Raw genomic sequence first — 27,495 nt, 5'->3', positions numbered from 1 at the left:
TTTAAACTATTTATTTATTTATTATATGTAAGTACACTGTAGCTGTCTTCAGACACCCCACAAGAGGGCATCAGATATCATTGCAGATGGTTGTGAGCCACCATGTGGTTGCTGGGATTTGAACTCGTGACCTCTGGAAGTGCAGTCAGTGCTCTTAACCGCTGAGCCATCTCACCAGCCCCCGGTTGGGCTGTTCTTAGGAGCAGGTTTCAAGATGTTAGAAAGCAACAGCTTTCAGAACTGTTTTGATTGATATTTTACAATTTTAAAAACTGTTGAAATGGGATCAAAACTTAAGAGATCTCCCACATGGGGACAAATGGAATCTATGAACAAATTAAGAAAAGACGTTGATTGCAGGTTTACACACTGTGGTATTTCTCATATGCTCTGGTATATTTATACTTAATCTCCAAGAGGGAGATATGGCTTATAGATTTATTGGTCACAAAACCCTTTTTGTTTCAAGGAATACATTAACATCTTATTTAAAGTGTGCAACAGAGTTTGAGAGTTGATCTAAAATAGTCTTCTTATTTAATTCATTTACTTTCAATCCAAGCAGATTTAATTTTAATGATAGGAATATTTTTGTACCATGTATTCTCATTTACGTGTCTGTGGCCTTTCTGAGAGCTCAAAACAGGAAATGACTTATTTATTTCCACTTTCCTTCCTTTCCTTTTATTTTAACAAAAGCTTCCACCCTCCCCTGTGTGCATGTGTGTGTGCGTGCATGCTTGAGAGAGAGAAAGTGAGAGGGAGAAAGTGAGTGAGAGAGAGAGAGAGAGAGAGAGAGAGAGAGAGAGAGAGAGATGTTATTTGTACGTATGTGCATCCAGAATGCACTCATCTATGTGCATGTGTGAAGGCCAGAGGTCAGTGTTGGGCATCTTCCTCAAATGCTTCTTCACTGATTTGAGATGGGGGTGGTGGTGGAGGATCTCTCACTCAACTGGGAGCTCACTGTTTGGCCAGATTTGCTAGCCAGTGAGCCCTCAGGCTCTACCTGTCTGAGTCCTCCAATGCAGAACTTACAGAGAGATGCCTGCACTATGCCTTTTTACAAGAGTGTTAGAGATTCAAATGTAGTTCTCCATGTTTGTGCAGTGACTTCTGTAACCAGAGAGCCTTCTCCCTAGCCATGCTCCCTTTGCTTTGGAAAACACACAAAACAGTTTGTCGTTTGTTTGAAACAGGGTCTTACTATATAGCTGGGCTCAGCCTCCTGATCCCATCTGCCTCTCTCAGGTTTCCAGGACATGGGATCTCACACGAGTACCAGCAGGCTCAGTTTCATTTACCTTCTTATTTTAGAGTTAAGAACAATGAGGATACAGTGAAGATGGGTTTGTCCAGCCAAACAGTTGGACTGGAGAGATGGCCTAGTGGTTAAGAGCACTGATTGCTCTGCCAGAGGTCCTGAGTTCAATTCTCAGCAACCACATGGTGGCTCACAACCATGGACCCAATGCCCTCTTCTGGTGTGTCTGAAGAGAGTGACAGTGTGCTCATGTAAATAAATAAATTCCTGCCGGGCAGTGGTGGTGGCGCACGCCTTTAATCCCAGCACTTGGGAGGCAGAGGCAGGCGGATTTCTGAGTTCTAGGCCAGCCTGGTCTACAGAGTGAGTTCCAGGACAGCCAGGACTACACAGAGAAACCCTGTCTCGAAAAAACAAAAAACAAACAAAACAGTAGCAGAACCTAGATTAGAATTAATCACTGCAATCCGGGGCTTTACTCTGAAGAAAAATAATCCTCCTTCTAGAGTATATTTGTAAACTCAGTACTATGCCAAGTTTCTTTTCTATTTTTTAAGATTTACTTATTTATGTCTATGAGTGCTCTATCTGCATGTACACCTGCATGCCAGAAGAGGGCATCAGATCTCCTTATAGATGGTTGCAAGTCACCATGTGGTTGCTGGGAATTGAACTCAGGACCTCTGGAAGAGCAGCCAGTGCTCTTAACCACGGAGGCATCTCTCCAGCCCCTGTGCTAAGTTTCTTAAATACATAATCACATTTCCTTCCTAACAACCCTGTGATTTAGATGCTACTCTTACTTTAAAGGAGAGGAATTAAAGATTAGTTAAGGTTTAGCAGGCAATCTCAAGTCACTTAGTAAAAAGTTGGGGTTAACACCAGTAAGACTAGTCAAAGCATTTCTTCATAAACTCCTGTTTTTACTGCCCTTGGTCAAAGCAGTTTAATGTTCTAGTCAATACTGTTAGGTTTTTCATACCTGTAATGTTGTCATAATTCCGGAATGTCTTTTCTACATGGTCCCATTCCAGGAAAATACATTTTCCAGTAAAAGGCTGAGCGATGACTACATATTCATCATTCAAATAAGAAAAGGTATCTATGGACAGTGACTGATAAGGCAGGTCCTGGGACTTTGCAAACTCTGCAAAAATAGGAAAAGGAGAGGAATAAATGTAAGCTAATACTAATACCTTGCTTCTTGGCTAGATCCCAAATACCCATAAGTCATATATTTATTCAGAGAAATACTAAAATGACAATTCTGCAATTTTTAAGCATATAGAGTTTTAAAGGTTCATAATATTTCACACATTAAATTGCTCAGATGGTTAACAAATTTAAAAAAAATCAATTCTTATAAGTGCAAAAAAAGCAGCCCTTTAAATAATTTTCTGCTGTAAAATGGTTTTCAATATATTACCTGTAATGATACAGTCAAAATCCTTGGGGGAGAGGCTATTGATTTTACGTTTCTTATATTCCGGTGGGCCTTCACAGTAGATGTCTTCCACGGTTGCATTGGTGTGACCAAGCCATTCCACCAGCCACTTCAACTTACAGTCACAATTAAATGAGTTCCCTCTCAGGTCCCTGAAACAGAAACCTCTGCTGCATTTGCAGTGGATGGGTCCTGTCATGACCCATGCACGCATGACCTCGACTCCACCCTTAACCTGCACATGCTCTGGTATCTGTGTTGGACTTGACTGCTTATTTTGTTTGGGCTCAGAAGGTGATCTCAGAGCACCCTTAAAGGCCACCCAGATCCTAGTAACCTGTTTTTGTCTGGATTCAATGGTGTCTTAGACTAGAAGAGTCACTGGAAATAGCATATGAGTCATATACATAAATTGTATTTTTTTAGACAGAGGCACTAAAGAAATGTAAAAAGAAATAGATATCATTAATTTTAAAGTTTTATTTACTCTAATACATTCAAAATTTTATCCTCTAGATGTGTAATCAATATAGACATTATTGAGATAGCCTATTGATTAATCAATACTCTGTTCTCTCTCTCTCTCTCTCTCTCTCTCTCTCTCTCTCTCTCTCTTATCTTTGAGATCCTCTGAACAGTTTATGCTTACATCTCAATTTTGATGCTAAATTTGCATCAGAAACACATGATCTATGTTTAGAGTTCATAAAGTTTATAGTTCAAAAATAGGTTCCTATACCTAAGTTGTTCCAAATGTAATTATTTTCTAATATAATAAAATGAGAAAAAATGCAATTTAAATCTTAAAAAAATAAGAATCTTAAGTGTAGCCATGCATGCTTAGCCTATTAAAAGGTCAGGGCTCAATTCCTTGGACATAAATAAATAGATAGCTAAATGTAAAACATAAAATTCAGTCCTTCTTTTGTACTAGCAGCATATCCCATGGCTATGAGAGTCCAGCAGCTACCTTATTGGGTGCAGAGGACGGAATGTGGTGGTTGCTGTATAATATTTAATTCAATCCAGTGAGCCACTGGCTTTTCTTCTTCATAGACATAGCTAATCCCGATCCTATTCTGTGGTCTACAAATTCCACTTTAATAAGACATGACTTCACCATAGCGGAGTTAATGCAGACATAATACCTAGAACAGCCCAGTGCCTGTAATAAGCTATATGGCAGAGTTTCCACTCATGGCCTTGGATCACCAAGCTCTCTTTTTACTCTGCTTCTGTGCTGGTTTTCCACTCCTTTCCTGGACACACAGAATTCATAAGGTCGGTGCCGCCCATTCTTTATGCAGCAAATAAATAAGTTTAAACACAAGACTATTTAACTATTTCTTTAAAATCTATGGTTTTTTTTTTTAATCAACAGAAAAAGCCTCTAAAAGACAAATTGTCGTGAATCCTTGTACTTCTAAAATGATTCTTGATTTGGCTTAAACTCATTCTGGATTCTCTGGGGGAGTCTGAGCCAAATTTTAAGTGTTACATTGACACAGGATGGGAAAGAAGCCCTGCCATGAACTATATTCCAAGTAAGCCACGGGGCATCATCTAACTTGTAAAACATTCCCAGCAGTGACCTCATCCCAAGAGTACTGGTCCTTCTGGGCTCTGTTAAACCAGAGCAGATAACTGATCTATCTGTTAGCTCTCTCAAGGAGGTTTCTTGGTTCTGGCACTTGCTTGGAAATAAACCAGTTTTCAAGAATTGGGAAAGCAGGCCTGAGAGAGGAGCTGGGGACGACTGCGAAGAACAAAGAAAGGTTTTCATTAGCTTCTTGATTTGAAGCTAAACTCTGGGCTTAGAAGGACATCCTTAACTCAGAATTTCTTGTTATTAGAAAAAGCTTTTTTGGAGATATGGATATAGATATATAAGTATACATATAGATATATATCCTCTCCATGTGTGTGCGTGTATTACTATATTTACTTTCTCTATTGGTTCCATCACGGTTCGTTTATATTTATTTAATTTCCTCTTTCTATATTCTATTGCAAAGTAAATGATAGTAAAAAATGTTCTCATGCATCTTCTCATTCGTTCCTATATTCTACTTTATTTATGTTCTACTTTATGACATTTAAATGCCCCGCTAATGTTCTGGAAGACATTTAAGGAGACTAAATTGCTTTTGGGAGGATTGGGCATATAGAAGTTGCTTTGCTTACAGCAAAATATACAAATTCCTTACGAAGATCTTTCACTCTGAGGCTTAAAAGTCAAAGTTTGAAAGCTCTTTTGTTTGAAAAGGGGTCAAAAGTAATTAAGTTCATTCCCTTCCCGGGGCTTAAGCCAAATTCCTGGGGATTAAGCCTAGAGTTGTTGTTCAGGCTAATGAGAGGAAAGGCAAGCTTCCCTCCCTTCCCCCACTTCCTGCTCCTTTTCTGCTGCCTGACCAACCCATGGGTGTAACCTTTCATCTTTGTCAATTTCTCAGACTCCTTTATATTTTTTCTTTGTAACCCCACTTCCTGGACTTCATGAGAAAACAAGAGATCCTGAAGTTGTTGTGGAGGTCTCTCCTCTCTAGGCTCCCCCGTGACCCTTATGATCACCCCTAAAGATAGGCACACATTTTTTCAGAGTAATGCCTGGGTACTGTGTTTTCAGAGTTTCCCATGCTAAATCACAAAGGAGTCTAATGTAGTCTGTGTAGATTCAAGAGTGACGTCAAGGAAAACATTCTAATTTTAAAGCCAATTAAAAATACTAATCATCAATATCAGGTCTCATTAATTATTTTAAATTAATTAGTCAGTGATTTCTTAGGTCCCCTTACACATTTGTTAAAGAATCCAGGCCTTTGAAAATGTCTTTTGGGAGTGTCTGGAGATTGTTGTTTGCGAGACTCCTGGGAAAAGAAAAGAAAAAGAAGGTGATACAAAAATGTAGTGAAAATTCAATAAAAACATTTGTGATACAGCTTACTAATGACTTCTTTTTAAAAATCATTTTCAATCTGTTAAATTGTTGGGATTCAAACCCAGGACAAGTGGGTGTGGTTCATATTTAACATACCAAGTGGACCTGGCCTCCAGGTTCTCCTGACATCCCTCAGTCCCTGCCTGGCATACCCCACCCTCTACTTCTCAGACCAGGGGCTGGGCTTCCTCTTCCCAAGAGGATCTTTCCTATATATTGGTCCCATTTCTCTCTCTGGTTCTTTTCCTCTCTTTCTTCTCCCCATTCTCATGGCGACTTCTCTGGTCTTGTTCCTTGGGACCAGTGAATGGTTCCTTGAAACCATTGGCTTGAGACTGGTTTCCCAATAGACCTTTATATACACTCTTATCTGGCTTGAATTGGCTCACTTCACACAAGGAGAAACAACTTATCAATTATACATGCAGTACTTTTATTTTCCCAAGACACTACTCAAATTTCTGTTGTTGAATTTTCAATCTCTGACCTCTTTGCTTCAAGATCCACTTAGCATTGACGTAACACTGGATACCGACTTGAGGCAATAGCAACAATGAACCATCAGCAGAAGGATGCTTTGGTGTCCCTCTTAGAATTCATCACCTGAGACTCCTACTCAGAGGTCCAGCCTAGAGGATACTTCCCAAGCGATGCCAGACTACACTGGATGATAGTGTCCACCTCCAAATGCCCTTCCTCTTTTGGCTGGGACTTTTGACTTCCTTCCTTCTCTGATCCCTTGCTTCAGAGAGCAGCTAAACTCCTAATCCCTTTCCTTTGTCTTTGTGTGCTTTCTTCTTTCCAAAGTACACTCCCCTGTTTCTGTTTTCCATCTCGGCAAAAAGCTTCCTCACTAATGTCCATCCACTCTCTTTAATTATTCCTTCTCCTGACTCTTACCCTGTTCTTCTGACTCCTACCCTGTCGTCACAGAATCATTTTCTTTCTCTTCCTAGTTGCTGCTCCACAAATGACTAGAATGAGTCTGATAATGGTTACCAAGCAGAAAATAGTTCTGATAGTAACAAGGGAAATGTATGCACATTACAGAAAAATGAACGTGAATGATCGGGTTCTGGAGCAGCTACAAGGTACTGACACTTTTGGGGTTTTGTCAGCATGTTTGATTTATCTCTAACAATAACATTCAAGTCTAAAACAGAAGAGCCTCTTGTTGGTCTCAAAAGTCCCTGAAAAATTCTCTCAGCTTTCTTTTAAAATATTTTTCTAGGTTTTCTTTCTTTTACTTCCTCTACTTAAATAGGGATTTTTCACATTCGAGCATTCCTGATTTTTTTTTTTTAGAACTCATTTTAAAGTTCATTACACTGTTTGTAGGTTTTAGAAATCACTACTAGATGTCAAAACTTTTCAGTGAACCAAGGAATGTAAGAATGGGAAAGAATGTAAAGAATTCGAACATCTAGGTCTCCAGGACAATGGATTTGGTAATGAAGGGCAGAGCTTTGCAGTCAGTCTGAGCTGGGTGGGAATCAGAACTCCACCACTTTGTAGCTGATGACTTCTGTTCTGCATCCTCTCTAACACTCGTGCTACGCTGGTGTAGAGCATCTGCTACAGGCCCATGTGTGCTTGGTCCTCAGCCTCTGTTGTGTTACTGGGAAATGGTAGATGTTTTAAGAAGTGGAGCCTAATGGGAGATCACTTGGGCTATGTCCTTGAAAGAAGACTGTGACTCTGGTCCTGTCCTGTGCTGGTTAGGCTTTGTTAACTTTGCACATGCCAGAGTCATCAGAGAGGACGGAACCTCAATTGAGAAAATGCTTCCATCCAGTTGACCCGTAGGCAGGCCTGTGGAACATTTTCTTGATAGATGAGTGATGTGGAAAGGCCCAGCACACTGTGAGCAGTGTCATCCCTGGGCAGGTGCTCCTGGGGTGTGTAAGAAAGCTGAGGAATAAGCCAATAAGCAGCATGGCTGGCTTCTGCTTCAGTTCTTACCCTCAGGTTCCTGCTTTGGCTTCCCTCAAGAGACTATGATTCAGGATAGGTAGGCCAAGTAAACCCTTTCCTCCCCAAGTCGCTTATGGTAGTGGTGTTTATCACATCAATAGAAAAGGAACCAACATACTTCCTGTTTCTCACTGTTTTCTGATTGTTAAGACTTTAATTCCAGGCAGTGGTAGTACATGTCTTTAATCCCAGTGCTTGAGAGGTAGAGGCAGGTGAATTTCTGAGTTAAAGGCCAGCTTGGTCTACAGAGCAAGTTCTAGGATAACCAAGGCTACACAGAGAAACACAGTCTTGAAAAACAAAATAAATAAATAAAGAGGCTAAATCTAAAAAAAAAAAAAAAAAAAAAAAAAAGGAGGGAGTGCTGGAGAGATGGCTCAGTGGTTAAGAGCATTGACTGCTCTTCCACAGGCCCTGAGTTCAATTCCCAGCAATGACATGGTGGTTCACAACTATCTGTAATGAGACCTGATGCCCTCTTCTGGTATTTCTGAAGACAGTGACAGTGTACTCATATACATAAAATAAATAAATACTTTTTAAAAACGTTAATTCCTTCACATATTACCACCATGATATGCTACCATAGGCTCAAACCAAGCATGAACTGAAATTTCTATAAGTGGAAGCAATAGTATCTCATCTCAAATATTGTTAGAAATAGAAAAATGAAAAAGAAAGAAAGAAAGAAAGAAAACAAGATAGCCTAGGATAATACTTAGTATCAAGATTACTCTTTAAATACAGGGGATAAGGGGGAGAGGAGAAGATGAAGGGGGAGAGGAAGAGAAAGGGTAAAGGTTCCTGTGTACAGGAAGCAATATTCAGAAAACAGACCTGCATGAATGTACTGTCATGGCTGTCCACATATAGCAGCAAGAATGAGCAGTGTGAATATTCCTTACAGAAGATGGGATGGCACTTCCTAGGTTTGATAAGCAAGAAGACTGAGAAAGTTGGAGGAAGAAGAAATGAGACAGGGTCATGACAAAGGCTTTCCTGTCCACTCAGCCTTGGACTGGATTTCAGATAGCTTCTCTGGGTCTCTGGGAAGCCCCAGAGCCATCAGGTGGATTTAGCGGAATAGAACACAGACAGAGGGGTGTGAGCAGAGACTCGCCATGGAACCAAAGCTGGCAGAGTGTGGGAATAACTCTCCGGAAGCTGAATGGACTCTGAGAAAGAACGTGCTTCTAGTGCAGCATGAATGCTAAGTGGAGACAAATACATCACGGGCTCAGGAGGGGATCAGCAAACCTGTAAACTCGAGGTGGGTTAGAGGACTGCCCAAGGGCCAGTTAAGAGTGTTTAACGATTCCCAAATGAGGAGAAAATAGAAATATTAGCATTCTGTTGCATAAGCAAGGGAAGATCTTTCATCTGCCTTTGTCTGTAGCTGTGAAGAACTGGAAACAACTGGCTTCTCTGTTAATAAGGGATTATGTAAATAAACAATGGTTCACAATGAACACAGAATATTTCATAAATTTACAAAAAGAGGGGGCTGATTCTGATGTATTATAAAGTGCCCGAGTGAAAATAAATATGAGAACAGTATGACAAGTGCAGTCTCCAGGCAGAGAGGACATAGGTCTGTAGATGTACAAAGGAAGGTCTATGGAGCGATCTCCAAACTGTTGATGAAGAGTCCTGTGCCCTTGTTAGAGCAGCAGGGAGGAGGGCTCAGGGTCCACCACAGGCACCTGCAGGCTTCAGTGAGACTCTCCACAGAGTAGGGCATCAGGCCAGGGCTACCAAGGGGAGCGTGTTTGCAGCTTGCTCAACATTTGTTTTTTACCCAAAAGGATGAGGGAATGAGATCTGCGGCCTATTAAGTAGCTGGGACAGCTGTAGAGCCTGAGAGCACTGTTTGCTTTAAGATTCGGCTTCCACTAGGGTTGTTAGGATCATAAGACCTTCCCATTCCACCTCAGCATCAAGTTCTCCAGCCTGTGTTACCTTTTGTCAGCGATCCCCACTCCTCCCAGCCCGCCTGCCTGCCAGCTTCACAGAGACAATGTCACATTATTCTCTTTCTTGTTTTCTTCGTTGGGACACTCTGGTACAGGCAAGGGTTAAATCAGAGCCAGGCTTTAATATTAACCATGAGAATTCTTAGGAATAAGAGTAAGAAAACTTTTGAATGTAAAAGAGAAAGGGGTCTGGGGACAGAGGTGGCCTTCAGAGGTGTTAGTTGACTTTCAGCTGGGTCAAGCAGAGGAACAGGAGATTCTTGTCCTGACTCAAGCCTTCCTAGATTAGATTCACTATAATATTCTCCAAATCGGCTCCAGAGTGCAGTACAAACTCGTGCGAGTTGGGAATGGGAGACAGGCTTGAGTTTTGGCAGATTTCTATAAAGCCAGTTCCTCTTGGATCAGAACTATCTCCAAATCCTAATCTTGCTCCTAAATCACATCTCCATACCTTCCCCTGTGAAAGACTTATGGCTTCATCGTTAACAACAGTCAGATGATTCTGGAAGCAGTGCTTTAAGCCATGTGCCTAGGAGTCATTGCCTCTGACAAGGATTTTTTTCTAGGAAGTCCAGAGACACGGAATATTAGGTGGGGCTAATAGTTGGCAGAAGACAAGACAGTGCGAGGCTGAGGAAAGCATTTCCTCACTGCTAACCACTCCTTCCATTGTTCTGCTTTGAGAGCTTGAAGAATGTGTTAGTGTCATCAGTCTATACCTCCAAATGAATGAAGAGTTTGGAAAGGCAGGCAGGGAGGGAGAGCGTCAGGGAAGGAGGGAGAGCGAGGAGCATCGAGGGAGGAACAGAGGCAGGCAGGGAGGGAGAGAGAGGAGCAGCGAGGGAGGGACAGAGGCAGGCAGGGGGAGAAGGAGAGGGGCAGGGATGGAGGGAGAGGGGCAAGCAGGGGGGAGGGGGCAGGTTGGCAGAGAGGGAGAGGAGTATGGAGGGAGAGAAGGAAGAAGGGAAAGACTAGGGCAGGAGGGAGGGAGAGAAAGGAAGTCTGGAGTAGGTGAGAGGAAGCTCACTTATCTAGACACAGGAAAGAGCAGATGACACTTCTCCAGGATTCAGCCATGTGGGCTTATCCCCAAAGACATTATTTAAATTAAACCATTTCCTAGAGATACTGCCACTAAATGCTAAATGCCAAACCCAGGCTAATTTCCCACCGTTAATACCATTAACATGGGATTTGGGGGGGATTACATTCCTTCATGAGCTTAACGGTGCAAATCTTACTCAAACCATAGCAGCAGACTTGACTTTCAAGATCTGAATAGTCGGTATAGATTTTAAGTTTTCAAAGGAGCAAGTATTTTTTTTTTAATTTGGAATAAAAGAATAGCTATGGGCAATGACAACCAATTTGCTAAACACTAATACTAAGCGACCCTTTCTTCAGTAACACATAACTGTCACTATGGCTGTGGACCAATGGAGCCAGGACTGTTTGCACAGGTATGTTGAATTATTAGAGGGTAGGGTCTGCAATCTGTCTGTTGGGGAATAGCTGCTGGGTGCTGAGCACTGCCAAGGATAGGAAGGATGTCTACAATAGCTTGAAAGCAAGGATAGCTCTGTATTCCAAATCAGTTAAGAAGTCTTCATTTTAGCCTGAGTGTTGACAGGTTTGTGAGAATGTAGTATGGTTTAGCGGGTAAAGGGGAATTTCTGCTACCAACCTGCCTAGGTTCAAAGCCTGGGGCAGGTCACTAGCCCTCCTGTTTCCAGGTTACTCATAGGTAAAATGATGGTGTTGGTAATATGTAAACCGATGGTGAGGGCTGGGGGTGCAGCTTGGAAAGTAAAGTCCTTGCCTAGGATGTAGATCAATTACTAGGATGCTTGATTAGCATATGCAAATCCCGGAGTTCAAGCCCCAGCACTGCATTAATCAGGCATGGTGACATATGCCTTGTAATTCCTTAACTTGGGAGGCGTAAGAAGGAAGATGGGAAGGTTCAAAGTCATTCTTGTCTACATAGTGAATTTAAGCCCAGCTACGGACACATAAGACCCTTTGTCTTGAAAAGAAAGAAAGAAAATCAAAAAATAAAAATAAAGACTTGGAACCCAGTTAATCTGATTATCACTAGTGATCTTGGCCAGAGTTGCTCCAGTGGAAAAGACAGTGAGAAACACTAGAGGGTACTAGGGGTCAACTGACACTTCACGGGTATGAGTAATCAAGAAGAAAGGAGTCCCCAATGTCCAGTGATGAGGGCTATTAAATTCCAGTTAATTTGGCTAAAACTGTTAAAAAAAAAAAAAAAAAGAGTTCATCTTCACTGACACGGAGGCTAGCAAGGTACTTGGGAACACCTAGCTCTTAAGCTTGTTTGGAGATTAAATGGGTGGATAGCTGCCCAGTGATTAGCATGCTTGCACAGCAGGAAGCTATCATGTCAGTCCATGATCAGGGCCGCAGATGCTAGTGTCCTTGTGCTCTTTCTGCATTTCGTATCAAACTAGACTATCAGCATGTGAAGCTGCAGGCCCCTAGAGACACAAGCTCAGGTTGAGGATGGTTACAGGGGGATGGGAGCACCCCAGATGGCTGTGGGTGTTGCTTTCTTAGCAGCACAGCTCCGTACACTGAAACAAATGTGCTGTCTGATCCAGTCTAGCTTGCCATAGCAGCAGCTTTCTAGTAGGTTCCGTTGCCACAATCAAAGGTTTTCTCAGGCAAACCATGAGAACACTAAGGCAGATGGAATGATGGGATGTCTGCCTTCCAGAATGCCTGACCCTGGCCAGTCAAGGCAACTAGGCATTCAATGGGGGCAATATCCCAGGTGACCTGAGCGCTGGGTTGTAGGTGCACTCTGAAGTGAAGCTATACTTTCGAGAACCCCTATTGGCCCTGGAACTGTCACTATGGAGAAACTGGGGGACGAGGAGGGCATTTGTGAAACGAAGTCCATAGGATGGGGAGGTGGTGGTCCCAGCCATGGACATCCACAGTGCTGTGTGCTTTTTCCCTAACTCTGTGTCTTGGTACACAGAAACACACACTACAGATCCCTTGCCACAAGATGCCATATGCTACCTTAGAATTCAGCCAATAAAAAGGCCATCACCAGAAGTGAGCCACTCCCAGTGGCCTAGCCTCAAACTTCCCCAAACTGTGAGCTGAATCCTCCAGTGTTTAATTAGCATTATAAAAGTATTCCTATATAATACTAGCACACTCAGAATAAAGCAATTCAGTGAGGGTCTCAATACTTTTATAGGGACTGAAGTACAAGAGTATGCCACTATGCCTCACTATTTTTTAAAATGTGCTTTCTGGGGCTAGTACTCAGGACTTCAGGCACACAAGGCAAGCATCTTACTGACTGAGTTATCAATAGTGACTTTCAAGTTGTCTGTAAATGCCCTTTAGGAAGTAAGCCTAGCAAGACAAACACATAAAATGATAAGAGTTCATTGTTTCTTTAGAGATGGACCTAGTCTTTGTAGACACTTTAATATCAGGCCAGAGTGGAATGAATTTGTTCATCCAGCTCCACCTCTCTGAGTTTGGAGAATGGAATAAAAGTATGGCTCTTGTCTTTAGGATTTCTTTCCTTCCTTCCTTCCTTCCTTCCTTTCTTTCTTTCTTTCTTTCTTTCTTTCTTTCTTTCTTTCTTTTCAAATATTTATTATATTTATTTATTTATGTGTATGTATGCAGCAGTTATGTGTGTGTATATGTGTGTGTTTCAAAACACCCACAGTATATGCATGAAGATTGGAGGACAATTTAGAGAGTTGGTTCTTTCCTTCCACCATGTGGGTCCTAAGATTCAACTCAGATCATCTTGGCAGCAAGCACCTTCATCTACGGAGGCATCTTGCTGACCCCAAGATCCCTCTCTTGTCTAGACATTATCTGTAGTGAGTGCCAGGAGCCATCAAGGAGAAGCTAGAAATTAGCAGGTGGTCTTCCTGAGATGGTTCCACCATGAACTGTTAAAGTTGATGATGGAATTACTTCTTTAGGCAAGGCCTAGGAGAATTTCTTTTTCTTTTATTTTCCCCGAGACGGAGTTTCTCTGTATAGCCCTGGTTGTCCTGGAACTCACTCTGTAGACCAGGCTGGCCTCGAACTCAGAAATCCACCTGCCTCTGCCTCCCAAGTGCTGGGATTAAAGGTGTGCACTACCACTGCCTGGCTAAAGAATTTCATTTTAGGAAAGATTCCTGATATTAATATGCTTTTCATATATATATATATGTGTGTGTGTGTGTATCACTAGGTATTAGCCCACTCTTTTGAGCAGATCTCTGCAGAACAACAAAGATGTACTCTCTTTTAGTGATGCTATATAGACAAATAGATTATTTTTTAATTCTTATTGATGATCCTATAAGAATTACTAAAATTATATTAGTAATTATTAAGCATTTTTATAATAGGACTGCTATTAAGTCCTTTCTGATGACAAAACCACAATGAGAACTCTGCCAGTCTTTTTTTTTTTTTTTTTTTTCCGAGACAGGGTTTCTCTATGTAGTCCTGGCTGTCCTGGAACTCACTGTGTAGACCAGGCTGGACTCGAACTCAGAAATCCGCCTGCCTCTGCCTCCCAAGTGCTGGGATCAAAGGCGTGAGCCACCATTGCCCAGCGAACTCTGCCAAGTCTTTAAGTGTTATGAGTTAATTGCTTCTGAGATAGCAAGCAGGTATCTACAACTTAGAGCACATTCCAAGAGGCTGTAAAGCAATTAACCAAAGGTCATAAATAGGAAACTAAGGATTTACTGTAAGTGCAAGGACAGAAGATAAAATATTGACTGGGTTTATCTATACAAAACTTCACTAATAACTTAGTCATAAAAGTTATGGTGTAGCACACTGTTGAGCTTGTAAAAGACAATGAATGTTTAGCCAGATAATTCCTCTTGCTGGAAAAGCATGTAAACATTCTCTATTATAAACTTCTTATTCCATTTATGATTTGAATGTATGTGTAAGCTTGCGAACTTTTTATCATTTGGTCATGTATTCTGAAAGTTGTGTAAGTGCTGAGGACAAAGAGAGGAGACAGAAGAGAACTCAAGAACTTTGAAGAAAAGGCATAGCATTGGGAGTAAAGGCCTTGAGAGTAAGGGCGTTATTGTGACGTTAGAGCAGGAGGAGAGGGCAAGACTAGAAGAGAGCAGAGGCAGCTTTTTAGAGAGAACATTTTGGAGGAGAACTTTTTTGGAAACTTTTTGAAGAACTTAGAAATAAAGGCTAAAATCCCCTTTCAAAGTATCCCTCTTTTTCTTCCTATGACTTCAACTAGCAGGCTGGAAGTTAGAGCCAGCACAGTTCCTGCAGAGACAGAACAAAGGCTGCATTATTTACTTACCCACTGTTAGGCTACAGGTGTTAGTCACCTAAATCAGAGGCTTTTAACCCTCAGAATGAGCAAGATTTTTTTTTTTTTTTAGGAAATTTTAGAAACTATCAACAAGCATTCAGAATAATTAGAGAGCTAGAATGTCTGGAGACAGTCAGTCTTTAGAGCTACACCTGCATTTGACTCTGTGTTTGGGTGGCTCCAGGCAAGTGAACGTTTGGGTTTCTTTAAAACAAACAAACAAAAACAAAACAAAATAAAAAACCAGTTATGTTGTGTGGACATATTTTTGTTTTAATCTCAGGTGTGGGATAAGAGGCTGTTTTACAGCAGGTGATTATGATTTGCCTCATGCTCTAGCAGGGGTTTGATCATTGCCAGCAGCACATAGTTTGGTTTGGAATTCTGGGGACTCTGGAAAGGGGATAAACGACAGAGCCCCAAGAGGGGCAGGAAGTGTTCACTCTGCATCTTACTTTCTCTTGTTCCTCTCTCAATTTTTAAAGCTGCTTTTCTTCTTTGTATTTTTGAAGGAGCTGTTTGCGTTGGTCACTTAGAACCATGTTCACTCTTTCATACGGTCTTTGTCCTTCGAGTTTATAATCTGCCTATTGAATGGGAAAGACTTTCCTGGCTTGGCTTTCACATCTCTACATCACAAATTATGTACTAGTATTGTGTCAGCTTGATAAGAGAGCTTTAACTGACATGGTGGAGCCTTCACTAGATGCCTTGCTGAGGACCTGGGTAACTTCTGGCTTTGTTGCTGATGAGCAGGGAGCAGCATCCACTCAGGCATAACTCACACTTTCATTTTCACACATCCAGGAGATCAGTGTCACTGTCTATGCCTTCCAAATGGTCACCTGGAGGCTATGATGAGGTAAGACTATGAACCAGCTTTATAAATGTTTCCTGTGGTGCACACAGGCTAGCGGGCTCACTGATAATTCCTCACTGCTTGAATGCTTTGCCTTTCAATCAGAAAGAATTGGTCAAAGGTGGAGAAAGTGCTCTTTGTAGCCTCATGAACCTTAAAAAAGGAAACTAATGATGCAAAGAAACTCCAGGCATACTTATAAGGAGTAAGCAGTAGGAAACGAATTTAGTGTATGGAGCAGGCAGAGGGACATTTGGTTTTCAAAGGCTGCCACTCCATCTCTCTCCTTAAAGGAAAGCAAGAGAAGCAGGAAGCACAACTTCAAGAACAGCATCAGTATGAAGGAGAGAAACCTGAAGACAAAGACACGTAGTGAGAAAATATTCGTCCACCCAATTGCTCTTCCTGCTAAAGAAGGAGCTCCTCCAAGGTAGGACTGCATCACACTCATTTTCATGAATCCTACCTACTTCTTGAAAAGCTTAAACTGCACCTGATGCAGTTACGACTTAGAATGACCCATATGGTGTTATCCCTTTTATAGATCAAAAGAATAGCAGTATTATAAATTAAGTAAAGATGCAAATGACCTATGGGACCCATTTGCCCGATCAACCATAACCCCAGTATCTCCCCACTACAGCACCACCTATGCATTGCAGGTGTGTGCAGTTCTTAAGATGCATGCCATTCTCTTGAAAGATTCACTTTGGTTTTTCCTTGACCTTGAAAGGTTCTAGAGAGTTATCACAGGGGGTAGTGGTCTCCTGTCCTGATAGTCTCCCTACCACTAAAGTTCTAAACTTAAATTCCCACTTTGTTTGATGGGCACAATGAGCTACAGTTAAGCAAAGTGGGTATTCTTTAGCATGGTGCTCTACAGATCTTTTCTCTTCATTTCCTCCTTCCTGGTTTGTATATTTCTTCCCCCTTCTCCCTTCTTTTCTTCTATCCTTGCCTCCTTCCTTTTTCCATCCTTTTCTGGTGAGGTAGAAAGAACATTTTCTCCTACTCTATGCAAGGAGTCTGAGAGAAGCCACGTGCTTTTTTAAGATTGGAACACCCTAGTAAGTTGAGCACAGCACACTTGTATTTCGGGTTGCTAGGAGACCATGGATCTTACAGTCTCTGAGCAGCATGCTAATGATGAGCATTAGGCAGAGGCCCTGTGGGGTGGTATGTATGTACATCAAGGAGGTCTGTGGGGTGGTATGTATGTACATCAAGGAGGTCTCAGACTAAGTTGTCTTAGTTATTCTTCTATGGCTGCAAAGAGATAGCCATGACGAAGGTAACTTAGAACGTTTATGGGGGCTTACAGTTACAGAGAGTTAGAACTCATGGCCATTGTGGTATGGAACATGGCAGCAGGCCTGCAATCGTGGCTTTAAAGCATAGCTGAGAGCTTTTATCTTGACCCACAAGCATGAGGAAGAAAGAGCTAACTGGGAATGATGCAGGCTTTTTGAAACTTCAAAGCCTGTCCCCAGTAACACACTTTATCCAATGAGATCACACCTTTTACTCTTTCCCGAACAGTTCCATCAACTAGGGACCAAGTATCCAAACATATAAACCTATGGGGGTTATTCTCATTCAAACTACCACATGAGGTAATGAATATCCATTTTACTTTTTGTGCATTTATTTATTTTATTTAATTTTGTCATTGCAGATAAACACTCGGTAAAACTAGACTCCATGATAAAAAATTACATAATGTTCACCCCATGACACAGCCAACAGCACATTGTATCATACCATCGGCACGAAAGGCATTGCAAAGTGTATTTGCTTTGTAATGATCATATACAAGTCTTGGAAGACAGAATTAGATTTTATAAAATATGCTTGGCAATCATCTCTCTCTTGTTGCAATCCAAATGCAGGAGACAGTGAGGCCTGGCAGGTATAGCAGGGTGACCACATGGACACACTAGAAAGTAAGTTCAGAGGGCAAGTATTACTCTCCTTCATCAGGGCTTAGAGCAGGGCAGGGCTGAGGAACTGTGGGGGATAGGTCAAGATTGACAGAATGACTATGACACATGGATTCGTTACAACGTCATCACAGATAGACTCATATTAGGTATTTAAGAAATCACCATTGAATGATTTGAATTCATTGAATGAATGAATGAATGAATGAATGAATGATGAAGATAGTAAAACCACAATTCAGCAGCTGAGTTGATGTTTTTATAGTTCTAGAAGGAATCAGTTCAATAATCGTATCTCCCCTTCAAGATTCTGTCTCAGAACTGGGCCTGGTTGTGAAGGTCTGTAATCCCAGCTAGGGTATTTGGGGCAAGAGGATTATAAAATCAAGACACATGTAGTTCTACAGAACAAGTTCAAGGCAATCCTGGGCAACTTAATAAGATGCTATCTCGAAATAAATACTACTAATAAATGGGGTTTTGGGGGTGCAACACAGTGGACACTTGCTTCCAATGCACAAGGCTCCAGATTTAGTATCTAGTATCACAAACTGTTTCTTCATCTCTAACATGGGTAGATGTTTTTATCTCTAATGTGTATTTTCCTTAAAAATAACTCCGCGCCCCCTGTCTTAATGAGGTGGAAGAAGCTAGAAGAAGAAATTCATGTGGTTTCATGTGGTCGAGATGTTTCCCTTCCCCACTGTGCCATTCCAGGTGGGGTCATCCTTAGCTGCACAGATTGCCCTTCACATTAGAGATTAATTAGGAGCAGTTCTTCCCTCCACCCACTAGGTGCTGGTAACATTCCCATATTGTGGCAAGCAAGCACAGCTTGTATTTCTTCACATTTCCTGGGAAACAGAATTGTCCCTTGTTAAGAATGACTGCTGTATCTCTAACCACCCATTGAATAATTAAATATTTCAGTTATAAAATGGATGGTTCCTGCACTATACAGAGACTGCCTATGGCTACATCAGGTTTAAAGGCATATAGAGTCAGAACTTAGTGAAAAAGAGCAATGAATACCAAATTAAAGGATATTAGTCAGCCCATAATTCTCCGTGAAGTGAGGGATGATGAAGATAATAAAAGTTATTTCAGTTATGTTATTTCCCTACATAGATTGCTTTTCTAATTATATTCCATATAGGCTAAAAATAGTAACCATAATCAATTTCCCGAGATGACATATGACCGGGCAGATGGCAAATGTGCATGCAAAGGGCTCTTAAATTTTCATGAGCACTCACAAAATGGGTGCCTTAACCTTAGATACCAAACTGAATTTGTGAGCTCAGAAATAAAGGCTAGGACCATAGCTCAGTGGTAGAGTGCTCGCCTGGCATGCACAAGGCCTCTAGGTTTGATCTTAGTACTGCAGAAACCTCAATAAACCCAAATCAGCCAAACAAAGATGCTTAAAAAGAATGGCATCGCCTATACTTACAAGTGAATTAAAGACTTGAGTCCCCGGAAAGTATGCCTTGAAATGGACTTGATATTGTTGTTTTCTATGAATCTGCAAGAGGCAAAAACATTTCCATTTGATCAGATAGCCATAGGCACGGAAGGGAACCTGCCCTGAATTAAGGTTTCAGGGGAAATTTTTTCTTACTTACAAATATTCTAGATGTGGAAGACCAATAAAAGCGTCATCACTGATCACATCAAAGGAGTTGGACGTGAATAACCTGCCCAGAGAGAGGTGCATACAGTGAGAAGAGTTATACCGTCCGCTGCCCATCTCTGCTGCGTTGGTCTCTCAGGTAAGTCTGTGTTTTCTATAGTGTGGTTTATACAGAAAACCTTGGCAGATTTTCTCACTCCAAGGGCTCACTGAAGGGGTGCTTGCAAGCTCCTCTCTTCCAGTGAGGTGTCACATGTCCTGGGAAGCAATTTGAGACACAAGCAGGGGGGTAGGCAGCAGGTGTGACCAAATCGACATTTTCGTGGTCCTGGAGGTCATTTTCATGGGAAAACATGCTCTAGAAACTTCTGGAATTTATTTATTTATTTAAGATTTATTTATTTTATGTATATGAGTACTGTAGCTGCCTTCAGAAACACCAGAAGAGGGCATCGGATGCCATTATAGATGGTTGTGAGCCACCATGTGGTGGCTGGGAATTGAACTCAGGACCTCTGGAAGAGCAGTCAGTGCTCTTAATCGCTGAGCTATCTCTCCAGCCCTGGAATTTATTTTGACAGGCCAAAATAATGATCTTTAATCATTATTTAACGATTAACACCAGGACTTTAATACTAGGAAATGTAGGAAAAAATGGACTTCCTCGTTTATTGCTCATAGCAAGTGTAGTAGACAGTGGTCATAAACAGTGAACACCAACTTTTTGGCTGTTTAAAAAAAATTCAATAATTTGAGAACAGGACAGGCTGAAGATAGGAACTGATGACATTTGGTCACCTGAGGCCATTGTATTAGTAAATAAATGATTAAAGAAACACTTTTACTTGGACAAATTTATTGGCATTTTCAAAATCCCCAGAGACCTGGCTTCAAAATCTCCATGGAAAAAAGGCATGAGTTAATCTGTCACTACACCCCACTGGACTCTTTGGAGAACTTGCCAGTTTTCTGGCTGAAACCTTAAAAACAGGTATTTTTTGGCTAAATAATAGGTTTGTGTGCCAGACAATTTAATAATAATATAGTAATGCTGTTAGTAAATCTTGTGATATTTTTACTTTGGGAAGGTAGCGGTTAAATACAATTGCTAGTAACTAGCCAAGTGACTCCCCCCTCATCCTCCCTGAGCCTGTTGACGGAGGAGACTAAGCCTGGAGATTTTTACTTTCTGAAGTAGTTTGAAATGAGTAATTTATTGGATATGCTAATCAAGGGAGGGGTCGACATGAACCGAGGAGGGGGAGCCGGCAAGCGACGCCGAAGGATGGGAGCACAGGTGTGTGCATTTTAGCATCAGCTCTGTTTTCCCAGAGACTGGAGATTTTCCCATAAAAGAATGGAGGCAGAGGAGGAGCCAGCCAAATGAAGCGACCTCTTCTGTTTCTTCCCAAGCTATCAATCCTGGAATGGTGTTGAGTTCACTTCTAATCCTTCTCCCCTCTTACATCATGGCTTTTTTTTTTTTCCTCAAGTAATTCACTAGGCCCTGAAAAGCCAAAAGCAACTAATCAAACACACATTACAGTCTGTGCTTATTAAAATGAAGGCCAAGGTTCATGACTTCCATCACAACACTGGTAATTGTCTCTTCTCATTTTATGGTTTTGGAAAGCAACAGGATACTCAGCCTTACTCCTAGGTAAGCTGACACCCAAAGGCTTGAACAGGCTCCTCCGGGTTTTGCTTCTCTCCTTAAGGGCAGCAACACGGATGGAGAGAGTAGAATTCAGTGGTGACAGATACAGAGAAATGTCTCTCTGGCTCAGTGATTTGCAAACTGCCCTGTGGTGCACCTGGGAATTCAGCATCCCACACTCCCAAGTTGCCAGAAGAAATAGCTTTCATCCCTTATGTTAAATCAGAAGCAAGACAGGATGGAAAGTGGATACCAGTGAGAAGCCCTTGCCTATGCATGTCACAGAGGTGAAAGATAGGATGTCTTCTAAATTTTTTGTTGGTCTCTTCAGTACTTACCCCTAGAACTTGTGATAGTAACCATTCCATTGTAAATATTAAACAAATATTTGTTGAACAAGGAGACATTTGCTTTACATTACATTCTAGTCACTGCTAGGCTAGGATATTGAATGTCATCAAAGCAAGGACCTGCCTTTATTTGTCTTTGCATCTCAAACTCTACCCAAGTTCCTGGTTTGGAAAAAATAATGCTTGCTGAACTACGTTTCAAAGACTAAAATATCTGGCTAAAACTATAACTACAAGCAACATATTCTAAGGAAAGAAGTCAGAACTCATAGAGTACATTCTGCATGAGTAACATAGAAAAAACAAACAAACAAAAACCAGCTTAACAAATCTATGCAGGCAGGCATCAACACAGTGGCTTTTCTTGGAGGACACTTCTAACTGAAAGTGAGCACAAGGATTGTCTCTAGGGGGATAGCCAGGTTCTTTACCTGGGTGCTGGACACAAGGATGCTTGTTTGTAAACAAACACCACTGAGAAGCATTATACTTGTGATTGTGTCCTTCTCTTTATGTATAATTATTCTTCAATTAAATTTTTTTCTTACAGGGATGGAGAGATGGTTCAGCAGTTAAGGCTGTTCTTCCAGAGGATTCTAGTTCAATTCCCAGTACCCACATAGCAGCTCACAACTGTCTGTAACTCCAGTTCTTGGGGGTTCTGACACCCTTACACAGACATACATGCAGGCAAAACACCAAAGACATACAATAAAAATAAATAAATAATTTAAAATTTTTTGTTATAAGAGCTAAAAAAAATTCCTCAAGGTGAGCTAATAATAACTATCATAGCTTTTTAATTCTAAATTTGATAGTGGTTTCTATGAACATGGGATTGTAAAATGATATGCAAATATTCTAAATATACCTGAATGGCTTTTAGTATTTTAGTATTCAATATAACAATTTTAGTATTCAATATAAACTTGAAAAGACTCATGAATAGGTCACATTCTATAAAGAAAAACCCCCTCAAATCTTTAATTTTTATAGTCTTAGCAATACATTTTATTTCAGTATTATGATTTGTGATTAAATCGATATAGCAAGTATTCTCCAGTCTCTATTAAGGGAAATAGTACCCACCCTAGCACATATTCATACAGTCCTGGGGCAGAGCAGAATGGCTCTTCTCTTTTATAGAACCTCTGTGGTCCTTTCCATGGATTTTTTTTTTCTTTTTGGTTTTTTGAGACAGGGTTTCTCTATATAGTCCTGGCTGTCCTGGAACTCACTCTGTAGACCAGGCTGCCCTCGAACTCAGAAATCCGCCTGTCTCTGCCTCCCAAGTGCTGGGATTAAAGGCATGCGCCACCACTGCCCGGCCTTTCCATAGATTTTTAAGGGCATGAAAGACTTAGTTTTCCCCTCAGCATAGCCAATTCCTAGATTGAATAGCAGTCTGTGATCCAAATGGCCTGGCTCAGTTAGGTAGTGTTGAGTAAGGCAATAATACTCTTCCTCAGTTTGTGGAACTGACAATTGAAACACTAAGCCAGCCAAGGACGGAAAGGAGATCGCTTGGATCGATGAATTAAGAGAGGCGTTTGAGGACCACATATGGATTGACCATGTATGGAGCCCTCACAAAGAGAAGAGTGTTGAAGACTTGTGGGGAGATGCCTGGATCTATGTCAGATCCTACCAGTGCTTTTCTATCTCGGATGCACTTGGAATCACCCAAGGAGCCTAAAAATACTGACAACTCCTTCCCACTCTCAAGGATTCTGGTTAAATTCTACACTTGGAACGTGGCCCAAGCTATTTTAAAGCTGCCTGGGTGGTTGCATGCAATCAGGGTGTACAGGGAGAAACTTCCGGGTCAGTTGTGATATCCCCCTGTACTAATGGTCACCAAGAGTCCTCTGATCCTTGTAGTGGTTGCTATGAGTAATAGAAGGGCTATGGGTTTCCCTGTCCCCCAAAAATTCACATAATGGGAGTCTGCAATAATATGAGGCAGATGGGACAAACACCACAATAGCAATGTCGTGTCATGGTGGCATTTGTGGGGATCAGTGTGCCGTCTGGATGGCCTGATTACCATGAGCAGAGATCAGAGCAAACCGACTTGTCAGGAGATATCCCAGTTTGTAGAGGTCATGTATGGTTTGCCTCTGTGTAAGTCCCATAAGACCTCTGAAGTCTCTGTTACTTCCTCTCTTCCTGAAGAAGGAAGAAACTAGGCATTTTCCCACTAGTTTCAGTGGACATACATCAGGGATGTGCCTTGACCTCTGTAAGTCCCCTCAAGGGATAAGCATTTTTTAATATGTCTTGAAACAAGCTGTGGGAGGAGTAGGGAAGGTTTTTTTGTTTTTTTGTTTTTTTTTTTTTTTTTTTTTTTTTAAAGAATCCAAGGGAGTGCATGTCTCCTTACCAGGAGGAAGATTTAGAAAGACTGCATCATCAATCAACTATCAGTTCCAGGCAGGCAGTGGCTCACTTTAAAATGGTAACTGTTACCTTCAAAACACTCTACACTTCCAAGCCCCCCATTGGAGCATCTCATGTGGGCTTTAGAACAACGTTGTGTAGGTAGTAGGTCCAGCATTGCTATCTGTTTGACAGGAGGAAAGCAAGGTCCGAAGAACTACTCATGGATTTGCTAAAAATCACAAAGACCCAAGACTCCTTTGTTCAACTCCTTTTCCTCATACTGGGTGACTTCTCAGCACAGGGCCTGTATGACGTAATAAACCCCCCAGTATTCTGATGAATAGCCACTACACAGCTCAACTCACACAGACTTACAAGATATGATCAAGTGATTGATGTAGGTAGTTTTAAAGTTACATCAAGATGTTATATCAACCTGTATCTTTAAAAGTAGAACATTTAAAAATTTTGAATGCAGTTTGTATATTATATAAATATCTCATAGAAGTTCAAGAAAATATGGAAAAGCTTACAAAGTAGAGAGCACTGTTATCATACTATCCAGAGATACATACTGATATGCATACACATAGCACATATCACATGATAACTCCACGTACATGTTTATCAAATTGGCAGAAACTACTGTTCTGTGTCTTTTTTTCCCTCTCTTTTCTGTTTCAGGATTTGGAGGTCTGATTGGGGGGCTTCTCACTTTGTAGTTCACACTGGGCTAGAATTTACTTTGTATCCATACTGGCTTTGAACTTGTGATCCATGTATCACAGCCTCTCAAGTGCTAGGATTACAGGTGTGCTAAGTACCCAGCTTGATTTCTTCATTTAATCATGAACATTCTTTCATGATGATGTTTTAATAATATAGTTTACTGGATGACTGAGTTTCATATCGTGGCGTACTATAATGTAGCCATCTAGTAAGAATTCCGTTTTTTACTACCTACTACAAACCACCTTTTGATACAAACACCTTTCCTGCCTCTGTTTCCTAGGATGGACTTACATATTTCTATCGTTGGATGTTTTTAAGTACCTAGCTTTTATGCAAGCATTGTGAATCACATGTCTGACTCTGAGTATGGAAAGATCTACTTCCTCACCTCTTCACCAACACCTAGTCTATCACTTTATTCCCTATGAAGTCATGACTTCTTTGATTCTCTTGGGACTTAGCCCCATGATGTAAAATAGGTCACTCACTTCCCTGGTTGTTCCCTAAACATTATTCTGCTTTTGGTTAATAATTAAAGGACTTCTAACTTGTGAATGCTGTTCTTTCCAAATGGCTACCATTTTATACTATGTTTTTTCCCCTTCCAATAGTGAAAATTTGGACTTATCTATCATACCCATTGCTTCTTAATGGATTGTTTTATTTTTTCATTATTATTTTCTTCTAATCGCCTTCTGTTACTTATTGAATTTAATGCTCATACTTTTATTCTTTCTGTATAAACATAAAACCATAAAGAAGCATGGCTTTACCACTGTGTAAAATACAAAATTTTGATTTGTAATAACCTTTAAAATACATATTTTATTAAGTGTTATTTAGAATAATATTTTTCTATCTCTTTCCCTTTTCTCTTTCTTTCTTTCTTTCCTTCTTTCTTTCTTCTTTTCTCTCAAGACAAGGTCTTACTTTATAACCCTAGATGGCCTAGAACGCACAAAGATCCATATGCTCCTGCCTCCTTAATATTGTGATTATAATTACATATAATTGTAATATAATGGGTGGGCATTATGCTACCACATCTAATTTAGAATATTTTTGAAACTGCATTTTTAAAAATAGTCTTTCATAAGTTTATTGACAGTATACACCATGGCCAGAGGCTATGGCTTGATATATTATATACTCACTCAACTCAGGCTGTAATTCTTTCTTCTACTTGTCTTTGTATGGTTGCCTGTGGGAGTAAGGCAACCCTTCATCAACAAAACACTTTAGTGCCATGGCCATAAATTTATTGGATGTGTGTGAATGTGTGTGTGTGCGTGTGTGTGTGTGTGCAGGGGGGTGGTCTTGGTTGGATGAAAGCTAAGATCAGATTTCAAAAGGTGAAGTGTAGGCAACATGGTTACCAGGGAACTTAAGTTAAAATAGAACCTGGGCTCGCTCGGCAGCAGAGAAGTGAATGAGGGGGCAAAGAAGAAAGGTCTGGCTATGTGAATTCAAGGCTAAGGCTGTCCTAGGTGCAGCTGACAAGCCAGAGACACGGTCCATTCAGAGAGATGACAGGTCAGGCACATGAGCCCAGAAATGGTTTCTTCCTCCAAAGGCCAAGAAAGGAACACCACAGAAGGATCACAATGCTTAGGTCTTGATTGTGTCTTAGCCATAAATCCTCTGTGTGCCCTAATGCACTCTACTCCTCTATCTTATTATAGGAAGGGACCACTTTTAACTCTAAAGACATGAGTCTAGACTTGTGGCATTGTAGGCATGCAAGCTGGGATGGAGCTCTGCTTGCAGATGGCAAAATATGGGGGAGGGCAATGTCTGCTGAGAAAATCTTCCTGCCCCAAGCACGAGGTTCACTTGGCCCTGTGCCAAGACCCCTGGCCCTAATAATATCCACTCAGACCCTCTGTACCACCTGAACATCTTGACTGCCAGCAGGATTGCCACTGGCCCATGAAAGGCCCACCTCCATCCTTTCACCTAGAGCAGATTTTTCTGGCAACACAGGAGGGATGGCTGAGGAGAAAGGACCAGCAGTGGCATCCGGCTGTCACCTGGAGACTGCATCAATGGGATACGGAATACAGAATGTGGCTTCAAAGCTCAACCCTGCCACTTATGATTGTATGTAATACATTAAGTATGTGAAGATGTTCACTGTTCAAACAGGAATTATAATAATAAAAAGAAGTCCCTGAATGAGCCTCTGGAATCCTGTGAGAGAATGTAGACAAGCATGTCTCCAGTGTTCCTGTCAGGAATTATCTACACAAAAGAAAACACTAGCAGTGGGAGAAATGGAGGTCTGGGGACACCATTTCTGCCGGATAAGACCAATGAGTCTGGTCCAGGTTATTAGGCATCCAACAGCAGTATGTGAAAACACACAGCACATATCCAGGTTCCTATGGGTCTGGGTATATATGTGCACTATATCTACATTAAGGAGAACAAACTGGACACATTACAGCTGTTGCAAGATGTGGCAGCATAGTTGGAGGGACTTGTCAATGTGTTTAGAATCTTGTTTAACTGTTTCAGACCCTCTGGCTGTTAGTAATGTTCATTCTCCAAGAGAAGAGGGCTGGCTGAAGAATAATTAACAATAAGCTGGTGATTCACATCAGCCAAGCGTGCATGTTCTGAGTATGTGCCATGTGAATAATTTACATTTGAATATTTTTAAATATGCTCTCAAGACAGAGAAGTGCTAAAATAGGAAGCATTGCTGAAGAGCAAATTATTTGACAGTTATTTTTGACTCTGATCCTTGAGAATTATTTTCAATGTAATTCAGCTAATCCTTAAGGAGTCTGCCACTTTTTCAGAAAGGATTGGGTACAAAGAACCTTAATTTAGTTCTACATAGCCAAGGGGGAGGTGCTCTAGGGACATGAAATCTAATTCTGCTTTTGACAGATGAAGAAACAGAGGCAGAGGTTGAACAACATGACTAAGGTGAGGTTTTTCTCCTTCCTTCCTTCCTTCCTTCCTTCCTTCCTTCCTTCCTTCCTTCC

General features: G+C 41.1%; 1 protein-coding gene across 3 annotated transcripts in view; it reads right to left on the bottom strand.

Moving 5' to 3' along the window:
- Lgi1 (leucine rich glioma inactivated 1) overlaps positions 1-27,495 on the bottom strand; it is a 42,899-nt gene that overhangs the window by 4,411 nt on the left and 10,993 nt on the right. For 2 of the 3 annotated variants that reach the window (XM_028773517.1, XM_028773515.1), the window contains exons 3-7: positions 19,374-19,445; positions 19,202-19,273; positions 5,504-5,575; positions 2,691-2,860; positions 2,247-2,411 (exon numbers count right to left, since the gene is read on the bottom strand). In XM_028773517.1, coding sequence (XP_028629350.1) covers positions 2,247-2,411; positions 2,691-2,860; positions 5,504-5,575; positions 19,202-19,273; positions 19,374-19,445 — 551 coding nt within the window. The remainder of the gene's footprint in view (positions 1-2,246; positions 2,412-2,690; positions 2,861-5,503; positions 5,576-19,201; positions 19,274-19,373; positions 19,446-27,495) is intronic. The other variant, XM_028773516.1, reaches the window with a different exon arrangement.

The sequence above is a fragment of the Grammomys surdaster genome, unplaced genomic scaffold, assembly GCF_004785775.1.
Source record: "Grammomys surdaster isolate TR1022 unplaced genomic scaffold, NIH_TR_1.0 229, whole genome shotgun sequence".
Taxonomy (NCBI): Eukaryota; Metazoa; Chordata; class Mammalia; order Rodentia; family Muridae; genus Grammomys; species Grammomys surdaster.
Note: the sequence above shows the minus strand (reverse complement) of the source record. Positions and strands in the feature narration are given on the sequence as shown.